The 12,248-nt window shown below is 40.0% G+C and overlaps 1 protein-coding gene across 2 annotated transcripts; it reads right to left on the bottom strand.

Annotated features, from left to right (window-relative positions):
• Positions 1–2,126: 2,126 nt before the first annotated feature.
• LOC121504099 (neuronal vesicle trafficking-associated protein 1-like) lies at positions 2,127–10,457 on the bottom strand. Of its 2 annotated transcripts, none has more exons than XM_041778722.1 (5): positions 10,298–10,457; positions 9,887–10,040; positions 9,556–9,672; positions 8,053–8,163; positions 2,127–3,506 (listed from the first exon to the last, which is right to left on the bottom strand). In XM_041778722.1, the coding sequence occupies exons 2-5, from the start codon at positions 10,013–10,015 to the stop codon at positions 3,306–3,308; spliced, it is 558 nt and encodes a 185-aa protein (XP_041634656.1). In that variant the 5' UTR covers positions 10,016–10,040; positions 10,298–10,457; the 3' UTR covers positions 2,127–3,305. The 2 variants fall into 2 exon arrangements, with proteins under 2 accessions (XP_041634656.1, XP_041634665.1); XM_041778731.1 differs by having other exon boundaries at positions 2,127–3,502.
• Between the last annotated feature and the right edge of the window lie 1,791 nt (positions 10,458–12,248).

The following is a 12,248-nucleotide window of genomic DNA, read 5'->3' as shown; positions in this document are numbered from 1 at the left end:
ATAGACAATACAATTAAACTATCAGATCAACTTATATCAGTCTGGAATAACCATTACCTGTTTAATTCACGCAACAGTAACTTAAATCACATCCCTTGATACGTAAACACAAGGGTAAATAACTTAAATCTTGTTCATTCTCTTGCAATAACAACATAAACATCACTCCTGTACGCGAACGTACAAGTGGCAACAATACAAGGAAAAACACTTCTCTAAACAATTATCTTCAAGATGGTAACAAATACCACACAACTTACGCAAAAGCACAAGTGGAAAAGAAAAAACAACCCAACTGGGGTACTCACCCAAACACCGACAGGCTATGGGAAAATGTCAACAGGTGTGTGTGATTACCAAACCTGCATGCAACAAACAGAGGAGAACGTGAATAACACTGCCGTGGAGCTAATATTAAAACTTGCAATGAATTAAGAACAATAAACAACCAGTTCACAATCCTCAGAGACACGAGGCACCTGCACAATAAGGTGACGGATTACTGGTCTGAAAGAATCAATTTACCGGTCTCAGATGAGGCGAGAAAGGCAAAGAGGAAGAGGCGTCTGCCCCGGATGCAATATATGCCCTTGGGCCAGCCTCCTAAGGTCAGTCACGTGACTTTGATGATATTATGGTCTCGAAGATAGGTAGAAGGATGGCTTCATTCGTGGTTAGACCATGGTGACGGTCTGGGTGAAGTCGAAATAGATCTCCAGTGAAGGCCAACCTTAGTGCCTCAGCATACCAAGTTAGACAACGCTAGGTTTTCAACTTCATGGCAACAGTTTGGGGAACGCCCTTTTCTGTTCCAACATGACTGTGACCCAGTGCACAAAGCGAGGACTATAAAGACATGGTTTGATGAGTTTGGAAGTACTTGACTGGCCTTTATAGAGCCCTGACCTCAACCCTATCAAGCACCTTTGGGGTTAACTAGAACGGAGATGATAATTCAGAACTTCTCATCCAACATCAGTGCCTGACCTCATAAATGCTCTTCAGAATGAATGGGCACAAATTCCCACAAAACAATGTCACTACAGTCTCAGTTGGTATAACAGTAAGGTGGCCAAACACTTCTGTCCAAACAGTGTACTATAGTCACGGTGGTGTCCTAACTATTGACTGCGGGCCAATTGCAGCCTGTGGTCCATTTTTGCCTGCTGCAAATTCTAAATAAGGCCCTGATTTAAAAAAAAAAAAAACTTGGCTATATTGTACTAGTAAGTTTCCACAATGGATTGTGCAGTTGTGCTTATTCTGTAAACAAACATCCTGACAAGAATTTGCTGGCCTGCTCATTTTCAAGACTAAATTGAGACAGCATAAAGGGTCAATGTACTGACAACCCAAACGATATCTTGATTCATAACACTCCAAAGAATAATGGCAGCAAAGAGCAGCATGATTTACACTCATTTGCTCTGATAGTATATCATAGTAATCATCTTTAATCACAAACACCTGTAAAGAATTGAGCCTCTCTGCTGCATGTAGTTTTTTTTCTCATCCTGACCAGAGGTGGATCAGGGTGCCCCCCCTCCAGCAAATAGGTTGGCCTACCCCAAATCCTGAACTATCATTGGCTATCTGCCATCAAAGCCAGTGGATACTGATTTCAGCAGTTTTTCTTTAAGTGTATTCAGTTACTTAGCATATGTTTAGCTACATTGCACTGTGGCCTGCAGTGAAAACTGTTTGGACACCCATGCTCTATTAGTAAGCTGAGTGCCTTTAAACTGTTTTTTATTACATGGCTAGAGTAGGACAACATAGGATAGAAAGATATTCCCCTTTTCTTTCAGGATTTCAATTTATGATTAGAAATTTTATTATGTGGCGCTTTCAGGTAACAACAAGACCATAAAAATCCAGTCTGTTCAGTTAATACCAGTTTAGGAAAAGAGGCTTTCAACAGACTTTTCCCCGAAGTCTCCTGATAATTCTTCTAATCGGTTTTTAGGATTATTACAGCTCAAGCTTTCAAATGTTTCTGGGAATCTAACTCAAGAAATATTGAGCTATGTCATACTTTTCTGACTTGAGACAAATTTCAGAAGTTTACTGTTCAACTAGTTTATGAAAACCTGCCTTCTGTTATAAAATCTTCTTGGACACTGGCATGAAATGTGGGCACTTTATTTCAGTTTTTCATTTACATTTTTATGTAGCAAATGCACTTCAATGGTAATTGTTACATTGTTTGAAAAATGTACAGAATTAGTGACATTTTAAGTTAAAAGACAATTACAGAAAAAGCAACAGGACAAGCGACAGCTGTCAGATTGTTTCACTACATCAACCTAAGTCTAGAATCAGGGATGACTACAGACAGCCATCTGTAATGGTGACATTTATCAATGCGAAGCATTGCACAATACAGTGTCTTCACTAGAAATGCAAAAAACATTCAGTACAGTAGCATCAAATTTATGCTGAGAAAAGTAACCATTATGTGAGTCAGTAAAGAAAAGCACGTGGTTTCACAGAGAGTTTAAATGAATGGAGACAATCATTAATGCTGGTTCAAAGATATGATGATTCATAGACTAAAAACTCCTAAACAGCACCTTACATTGAGATCAGTCTGGGCTGTATCAAAACAACTACTTTATATTTGTAATTTTATCGCTGGTTAAAAGGTTTCCTTCAGGTCAATTCCCATGTATTCACAATATGACAGTTACATAGTTTGATACAGACGACCTCAGGGGTAAAAATGCTGCAAACTGTGAACCATGAAAGCTTCATGGAGATTTTACCACTGGCTGAGGTCTGACATGCAATAACAGTACTTCATGTGTTTGAAAGGAAAGAAGATTCAAAGCAAACCATTTTTTAATCCTGCGTGCATGTATGTTCACACTAGCAACGCAGACGAGAGATGGTTCACAGTCATTTCACAATGTGAGTACTAAAGTGAGTTCTCTTACTTGTGTGTATGTACAAAGACAGTGAGTGTGTGTCTGTGTTTGTATTCCAGTGGCTTTTTTATACACCTCCGCCACCCTGTTTTGAAGTGTAAATAAATAACAACATATGCTATTCAAACAAACCATGAATCCACCAAACTGCAAGGCTTGTTCAAAGCTTCCACAGATTTCCTGCTACAGCACACATCAGCAGACCAAACTACATCAACAAGGCAGCAGAGCACCTCAGGCAACAAGAGAAGTCATTTTTTTCACCTTCAGAAAGTCACGGGACTCTCTGAGGTTTGCTTGAATGGCACGACCACATTATTTATTTGTTTATTCATTTATCTCTGCAGCAGGTGAGACCACCTCCTCATCTCAGGTTGGTTAAGCCAGTTTCTGGGCCGTCTCCGTCTCCTGCTGTGTGACCTTCTCCTCAGACATGATAGTCATCCACGGAGACACTGAACGAGTGATGGTCTGCTTGGCGAGGTTGTAGTGGTTGATGAGGGTGAAGAGGCGTCCGCGGCCCCCAGGACCCTGAGGGGGGTAGCCGCCATACATCCCAGCAGGCATACAGCGGCCTTGCTGCCACCAAAGAGAGAGAGGACAAGATTTTAAATGCCAGGATTTGAAAGTGTGAGAAGCACAGCAAAGGTCAGAAAATTAAGATTCAGATGATTGTAATGGAATTAGATTCTCAATACTACACAAAAAGCGGCTCAATACCAGTGATTTGGGTAAATGTAATAAGTTACTTCCATCCCTGCCTCTTATCCTTTTGCTAATTATATCCTGAATGTGTGTGTGTTTGTCATGTTTTTTCTTTAAACAAATACATCACTCATTAAGAATCTCTGCCATGAAAAATGTAAGGAAAGGCTATCTTGCAGCCTGCTGTAACCAGCATTGAAGCGCAGCCTGCAGATGTTGGTAGACATACAGTATAACCCACTTTTTTAGTGACCCATCTAGCATAGGATAAACAGTCTGTTATAAACTGCTCTTGCATCTTTAGTTCACCTAAAAAAATAGCCTTTTGTATGTGCACAATGCAGTAAAGATCAACATAAAAATTATGATAAGGGACGCAAGCTGACAGAAAGCTGCACTGCCACTTGTTTTTGCGTCACTCGATATCCCAGAAAACTGCAGACGTCACCCATATTTGCTCTCAAATTTTGACAGTATTATGCCACCATAATGCACGATCAACAATAGTCACGTGCAGACAAGGCTGCCCACAATGGGGTATAAATAATAGATATAGATATAGATATTTTTTAACCTGAATAATAACCGCTCTTATCAAATAAAAATTGTTTTTATTCTATTGTGCCATAGTAAGTAGCCTTCTTAAAAATGTAAATCCCTTTGCTCAAAAACAGAATTAAAATGAGTTGAAAATGGCAAAAATTGGTTAGAAAGGTGATGAAAAGGGATTTTGAAACTAGCAAAAATGGGTTTAAGTGGCAAAAACAGGCATACAAATTGGTAAAAGGGGATTACGCGGCTCTTCTGCAGCCGTGCATGCCGATCTCGTATTCGCTCTCGAATTTTGACAGTATTATGCCGCCATAGTGCATGGCCGTGTTCAACCACCTTCAGGTACAGTAGGGGTTCCCAGTCTTTGGCCCCTTTATTTTGGGGGTCGCGGGCTGAAAAGGTTGACAACCCCTGCTCTAAGGAGTCTAAAGAAGTGGGTATACTCCATATACCTTTGTATAACCTGCACTTCACCACTGGGTATTACTTTTTTGTATGACACTTACCCTGAGGCAAGAGGTTAAGCCTATTTCACCATGCAGAGATGCAGTGCCATGAAAAAGTATTTGCCCCCTTTCTGATTTCTGACTTTTTTGCATATTTAACACACTTAAATGTTTCAGATTTTTGTATTTCACAAATGCAGTGTCTGAACGATTATTTTATTTTTTTTAAGTGGGTAAAAAAATCCAAATCTATTTGGCCCTATGTGAAAAAGTAATTGCTCCCCTGAACCTAATAACTGGTTCTGCCACCCTTGGCAGCAATAACTGAAATCAAGCTTTTGCAATAACTAGTGATGAGTCCTGGAAGAATTTTTGCCCACTCTTCTTTGCAGAATTGTTTTAACTCAGCCATACTGGAGGATTTTCAAGGGTTTCCAGTCGTCGTCCTGCTGCATAACCCAAGAGTGCTTGAGCTTGAGGGCACAACTTGATGGCTGGACGTTGGCCTTCAGGATTTTCTGGTAGACAGCAGAATTCATGGTTCCATCAATCACAGCAAGTGGTCCAGGTCCTGAAGCAGCAAAGCAGCCCCAGACCATCCCACTGACACCACCATGTTTGACTGTTGGCATGATGCTCTTTTTATCAAATGATGTTATTTTCACTCCAGATGTCATGGGCCACATTCCTGCCAAAAAGCTCAACTTTTGTCTCGTCAGTCCACAGAATATTTCTCCAAAAGTCTTGGGGATCATCAAGATGTTTCTTGGCAAATGTGAGATGAGCCTTTGTGTTCTTTTTTGTCAGCAGTGATTTTGGCCTTGGAACTCTCCCATGATGCCATTTTTGCCCGTTGTCTTTCTTATGGTTGAGTCATGAACTCTGACCTTAACTGAGGCCAGTGAGGCCTGCAGTTTTTTGGATGTCATTATGGGATCTTTTGTGACCTCCTGGATGAGTCATTGTTGCACTTTTGGGGTAATTTTGGTTGGCCAACCACTCCTGGGAAGGTTCACCATTGTTCCCACTTTTCTCCATTTGTGGATAATGACTCTGACCATGGTTCGCTGGAGTCCCAAAGCCTTGGAAATGGCTTTGTAACCTTTTCCAGACTGATAGATTTAAATCACTTTGTTTCTCATTTGTTCTTGAATTTCTTTGGATCGTGGCATGATGCGTTTCTTTCTGAGATCTTGTAGCCTACTTCACTTTGTCTGACAGCTTCTATTTAAGTGATTTCTTCATTCAACAAATCTGGCAGTAATCAGGCCTGAGTGTGGCCAGTGAAATTGAACTCAGCTTTCCAAGAACTGTGGTTTAATCACAGTAAACTCGTGATTTAACAAGGGGGGCAATTACGTTTTCACATAGGGCCAGATAGGTTTGGATTTTTTTTCCCCCTTAAAAAATTAATAATCATTCAGACACTGCATTTTGTATGTACTTGGGTTGTCTTTGTAAATATAAAAATTGGTTTGATGATCCGAAACCTACTTTTTCACGGCACTGTAGATGATCGTTAAGCTGGTGGTCTCGTTTGCTTTTAAAGGTCATACAGAGGCCTCAATATTCAATTCAGGGTTTCTTGACACCAGAGGAGAAGTTCCCACAGGTTCTCTGTGTGCTTACAGGTGGGAAAAAAAATGTTTTCCACTTCTGATAGAATGACTTCTATAGCTTCATCCAGGTTCAGGTTACTTTATTTGTACCTGTAGGTGGATTTGTTTTGCAGTCAGTGAGATTGAACATCCATTATGACACACAGGTCACAATTCAGAAGTTGCATGAAACAAACAACAGAAAGAATGAAGGTTATTATTCCACACTTATCTCTTCACCAGCCACTATGTTCACAGGCTGGCAGTCTTTCCAACTAAACCACACATGCAGCTACAGCCTCTTTCTCCTCAAACAACTCCGATTGGTCCAGTAAATGTCAGACCAGGAACAAATATATCAGCTTAGAGCTTTCAAAGATGGATCTACCTGTTGACAGATATGGACTCTGGCCAATCCACTGGCTTCTAGAGATGCACCAATTGTAAAAATTAGGACTGATGCAGATGTTCAGCTTAACGATTCAGCTGATGATGATGATGTTTTTTTCAATCTTTTTTTGGTGTAAGACTCAGTTTGATTTACTGGAAATTTCTTCTGCCTCGTAAAAATAATCGTATTTGATTCAGCAGCCAAAGCTAACTGGACCCCAGGAAGACTAGATATGCTCAAGAGTACAGCTAATGGAAAACTAATTTTTGAGCAATAAAAAATGTCAAGAGATACGTTTTTTTTTTATTCCCTGAAAAGTGGTGATTTTAAGAGATACAAGTCTTTAGTCCCACACCAGCATTATGTAAGTTACATGTGGCCTAAAGCTTTTTTAAGATATTAAAATGAGCTGAGTTCAAGCAATGAGATGCTTTTCAAAGAGCTGATGAATTATGGTTGGCTATTTGGGTATTTATATCTCACATTGAGGCATTTACTGTAGTTCTGTGGCTTTATTAATATAAAAGAGATGTTTTCTAATTTTTTCCTCTCATTATTCATGCTTTAGCTAAAAGAGAAGGGGCCTCATATTGGTCTTTGCTCTGGGCCTCCAAATGACTGAAACCGGCCCTGCTTCACAACTGCAGCTCTCCCAGACACATCGATCCGCCCAGCCTCATTTTGTAGCTTTGGTTTCTGCTCTTTTGACACAATTTATTATCAGTAGTGTATTAAAGCTAAAAAAAAAAAACACCAACCTTTGGACAAGTTTCGCTAGATATTAGGTTATCTCAACATGTGATCTGTATGTGTTGGGCTTGTTGATGATGCATAATCATCATAAAATACGAGTGTGAGAGAGCATCGGCAGGAGGTGACTGTTAAAAAAACTTAAAATGAGAGCATAGGAAGCTTCAGTGTGAACACAAGACACCTCAATGAATGAACTTACTTCCTCTGATCTCTTCTCTTACACACTCCTCTGCCAAGCGCAATAATAATATATAGGTTGAAAAAAAATAAAAGTTTTCATTTAAATTTAGAAGTTAAAGCCTGTCTTCTTTGTGTGGGTAGCAGTTCTAATGATGTGACTTACAATGAATCCTAAAAGAAGCCTTAAAGAGAGCCGCAACTTATCACTTCAGAGACACATGCAGCTCAAGAGCTGGGGGTTGAGTAGCAATGATTTATACTATGATGACAGTCTGGCTATCTATGTGGTTATTTATAAGGCGTATTCATTGTATTTATTATTATTTAAACTACTTAAAGCACCACCAGCTGTTAAAATACTTAAACTAAGTACTGTCAAAGTCACTGTATAAAGTTAAGTGAGATAATCAACCAAGCTATCATTCGATTATATGAAGATATAATCATCACCAGGCAGCATTACCAAAAATGATGTGTCAAAATAATGTTTAAGTTATTACCGTGTAAACAAAGCTGTCAGGGCAGGGCTGCTCATACTGATAAACCTTGTAGACGACCAGAAACACCACACAAACCAGGAAAGCCAGGGCACATATCACCAGCAAGGTCACCTACAAGAAACACACAAAAGTCAAATCATCGGACCATCAGACACATGTACTGAACGGGTATCAATCACAGGAAATGGGACAGGAATGTCAAGAATTTAGCTACTAAGAATGTTTCCCTTGTCTCTTAGATAGCAGGTGTAGTGTGGATGTATATCTAGCTATATCTAAGATTTACTTGTCAGGCATTTCCCCTATCTAGTATCTCATCAGAAAAAATGGCTTGTGTGACCATCTGTACAGCCCAGCGCTTAGCTCCCTGGGGAGTTATGTAACAGCTACTGGTGCTTCTGGGGAGTGGGAGGGGGAGAAGACAAGGTGTGGGTGAAATCGCCCCATTACTGCTGTTACGTAGAGCCTCAAGGAGTATGGAAGTTATTTTCATGAGTTGAAGAATGGGTTACTTCCCTGTTGAGAACTGGAATATTTCAGACAGTCACTAAGAAACTGTAATATACTCTGATAAAAAGCTGCATCTGTGAATCCCTGATACAAAATGCTGGTTCTCATTACAGGCTGTGACAGAATATATTAAAGGATTTCTTGGACTCAGAGCAAGCTGCTGTGGATCTAAGTACATTTTGTTCTGTTTTCCTGTGTTATTGTTTCCGGCTTGATAAGACTTCCTACACCCAGTATTAATTTGAATAAAGAATATTCTTTTATCTGTCTTTTTAAACTCTGCTGAAACAGAGTAGGGAAACATACACAAAGGACAGCAACAGGAGATTAGAAAAGAGGCTATCTGTGATGAAAGGGCCGACTGAAGCATTTCAAAGCAGCGGTGTGAGGATGCGAGCTGTGTTCTCAGACACTCATGTGTCTCCTTTTCTTTTAGATGTTGGAGAATTAAAGCTGTATCTTGAAAGGGAGCTTGGCTCATCTCACAGAGACAAATTCAACTGTTGATTCTGAGTAAAGGAGGGAGATCATTGCATAATCTGAAGATTTATGAGTGTTATTTTCTATATTTGTAATTCAGTAAGTAGAGCCAAGATTGGGCTTTGACTCTTTACAAATTTTCTTATCATTCTATATTATGTGGATAGTAGAAGGCATCTGCTGATGAGGAGGGGGGTGGGAGAGATGCGGCCGTTTGGAGGCCATCGCCATGGCAGCGGCTGAATTAATGAGCGTTTCAAGGCGGGGTTAAGCGAATTATAGTGCATTATGGCTCCCCGTGTAGCCAGGCAGGACGAAACGGCTGCACAGGACACAGGAGATGGAGGTGTCCTGAGTGAAGAAGACACAGCGTGTAACTGAGATTGGTTAGGGGCTTTTAGCATGGAGGTGACAGCTGTCTCCTTCCCCGCCTCACGTGCATGTGTGTGGGAGTGTGAGAGACAAATAGGATGATCCTTGAAACACAGACCGTAGCAGTAATATTATTCTTACTTTGAGTCTCTCAGATACACCTTCAATGATGCTTATGGAGAACTCCGCAATTTTGGGAGATCGTAGCTTTCCCTTCTTGCCTTCCCCATCATAGTCTGCCTTTGTCTTTACCACCACCTGAGAGAGAGAAACCACACAAAACACACTGAAGAGGATCGGGAGGAAAATAAGTGTTCACACAGGGTTTAAAATCCACTGTGGAAATAGATATACACACTGTTTAACACTGGACACCAAAAATGTGTGACTGTAATTAACACTATATTAATTAATTGGGGTAATATTGGTTTTAGAAATGCAGAAATAAAGGTTAAACACCATTAAATCTTACCTTATCAGGTGGAGGGAACTGCAGCTGACTGGCATCTAACGGTGTTATAAGAGGAATGGTGTCAAAACCGTCTTCAGAAACCACCTTCCCGTTATTTTTCTCGCTGAAATTATTTCCTAGTTTAACCATTTTCCTTTCTCGAAAAAGCACAAACCTGAAGAGGTAAATATAAGCACAAATGTGGTATTCATTGCTCCTTTATGAATGCATTTAAGGCAAAATATTTGTTTTTACATACACGTAAACAGCAGCACAATTCAAAGAAAACGTTAGCATGGTATGGGTCGCTTTGTGGGCCACGAGAAAGCCTGTTATCCACAAAAGCGCAGCAGAGAGGACACACAACGCTTCGACATAATAGACTGATGAACCAAGGTGAAAAAATAAGATTTACCGCATCAAAACCCTCACCAGTTCAGTTGTATGGAGCGTTTTAAAACACCGTATTTCTCCTGATGTGCTGGCTCTGTGCTTCCAGCGCTCCTGAGTGTTTTTAAGGTGTGACGCAGCCGATTTACCGGGGAGCTCGTGCACAATATGGCCAGCCGGGTCTGTGCGTCGCGTTACCTCCGAGCTGATGCTGCTGCTGGTGTCTGGCTGCACAGCTAGTGATGTAACATCCTCATCACATCCACCCGTTCACATCTGAGCAGTGGCAGGATGCCAAGGCTGTGATTAGAAGCCAAGATTAAGTTTTATAATCTGAACGTCATAAACTGTTTTATTGTCTCCACTGATCATGTTGCTTTAGAAAAAAAGATGGATTTTAGAAACTACATTTCTTAGACATTTCCGGTGTGCTCGGTATAAATTTAAGCCAGCAAGTGTTGATAATTGTAGGCGATCAATTAGTCTATTCTTGCATAATTTAGTAACTTCATGCTGTGATAGGCTAATGGGTGACTGGGAGTATTTCTTATATCTCTACTGACTGGTGTTGTTTCACTGAGTAAACTTACTGATTACTTAGTTTTTGATCTGAAAATAACTGTAGTCCTCCAAGATTTATAGGCTACATGTTAATTAAGGATGGTTAGTTTTTCTGGGTAAATATTTTCTAATGTATTTGGATGATTTGCAATACTAATCAATACAGGTGCATCTACGAGAATTAAATATCATTGTTATGTTTTTTTTTTTTTTTTCAAATAACTTTGAATGGTTGGAATTTTTAAAGCTTTAAGTCTTGATTTCACATCTGGGAGGTGGTAGTTGGTCAACTAGATGTGTGGAGAACCACTGCTCTGGGCTATTCTCTGACTAAGACTGGGAGTTAACATTTTTTCAAAATTCTATGATCCATTCCACCAAACAACTCCAAACAAGAGTCAATGGCAGGATCAGCTGTTTGGCATTGGCAGAGAAGATTTGGCAACTTTTCATGGATGCAACCCACATACTCAGCTCTGCTGCTCATCCCACAAATGCATGCTCCTCACAAATGTGGCACAATTTAAAAGGGAAATAAACAGGCTTTCCAAGATTTATTGCCAAGAAGCACCGTTACAACAGAGAAATAATCTACCAAACACAAATTGCCTTACTTTCTATGCTAGGTTTAGAAAGGAGAGAAGTCAGGTAAGGAGACAGTTTACCAGTGAGTGTTCTTTAAATAAACAAACTGCTGTGCTGTTTCCCGCATTGACCAAAGAGGCAATAACAGAAAAGCTGCCACAGAAATATCTTACAGGTGTTAACCTCAAATCTTTCTCTCTAAAACTCGTGTTTTCTATTAAACCGGGACAATGTAGGTGCGGTTTGATCCTGTGTGCAGCTGTCATTCGATTTAGATTTAAATTCTGCTTCATACGAAATGATTCATACTTAACAAACTCTCGGAGAGCGCAGACCTCCGCCATTAGCCCTATCTCCCAATAATAAAGAATCCTTTAAAAAAATTCCTGGATCCAGACGGTGATCTGGATCACTCCCAAAATCTAATCAGTTCTTCCTTATGCCATTTCTGACATTTCCTGGAAATTTCATCAAAATCCGTTCATAATTTTTTGAGTTATGTTGCTTACAAACTAACAAACTGACTAACTAACAAACCCTGCCGATCACATAACCTCCTTGGTGGAGGTAACTAACTAACTAACTAACTAACTAACTAACTAACTAAACTCCTTGAACTACAGCTAAGATGCAAAGCAAATTCAGTTTTCTTCTGGTTTATTGTGAACACAGCTGATTAACTGATGTCAGAACTGATTCCTCTCTTCCTGCCTGTTCATTGTCTCTCTCAGTAACGACTTTATTCAGCACCTGAAGGTCAGATTGTTTTTCTTTCTCCACTCCCACCCATTGGAATCCAGCGAGATGACGAGCTTATAAGAGAAAGGTAAACAAAAAAATCAGCAAA

The sequence above is a fragment of the Cheilinus undulatus genome, linkage group 3 (genome assembly GCF_018320785.1).
Source record: "Cheilinus undulatus linkage group 3, ASM1832078v1, whole genome shotgun sequence".
In the NCBI taxonomy this organism is placed as follows: Eukaryota; Metazoa; Chordata; class Actinopteri; order Labriformes; family Labridae; genus Cheilinus; species Cheilinus undulatus.
Note: the sequence above shows the minus strand (reverse complement) of the source record. Positions and strands in the feature narration are given on the sequence as shown.

Coding starts and splice junctions, on each gene's coding strand:
- LOC121504099 (XM_041778722.1), bottom strand. CDS start 10,015: ATGGTTAAACTAGGAAATAATTTCAGCGAGAAAAATAACGGGAAGGTG. Junction 9,673..9,886: donor AGTTCCCTCCACCTGATAAG/GTAAGATTTAAT, acceptor TCTCTCTCTCAG/GTGGTGGTAAAGACAAAGGC. Junction 3,507..8,052: donor CTGACAGCTTTGTTTACACG/GTAATAACTTAA, acceptor CTTTGGTGGCAG/CAAGGCCGCTGTATGCCTGC.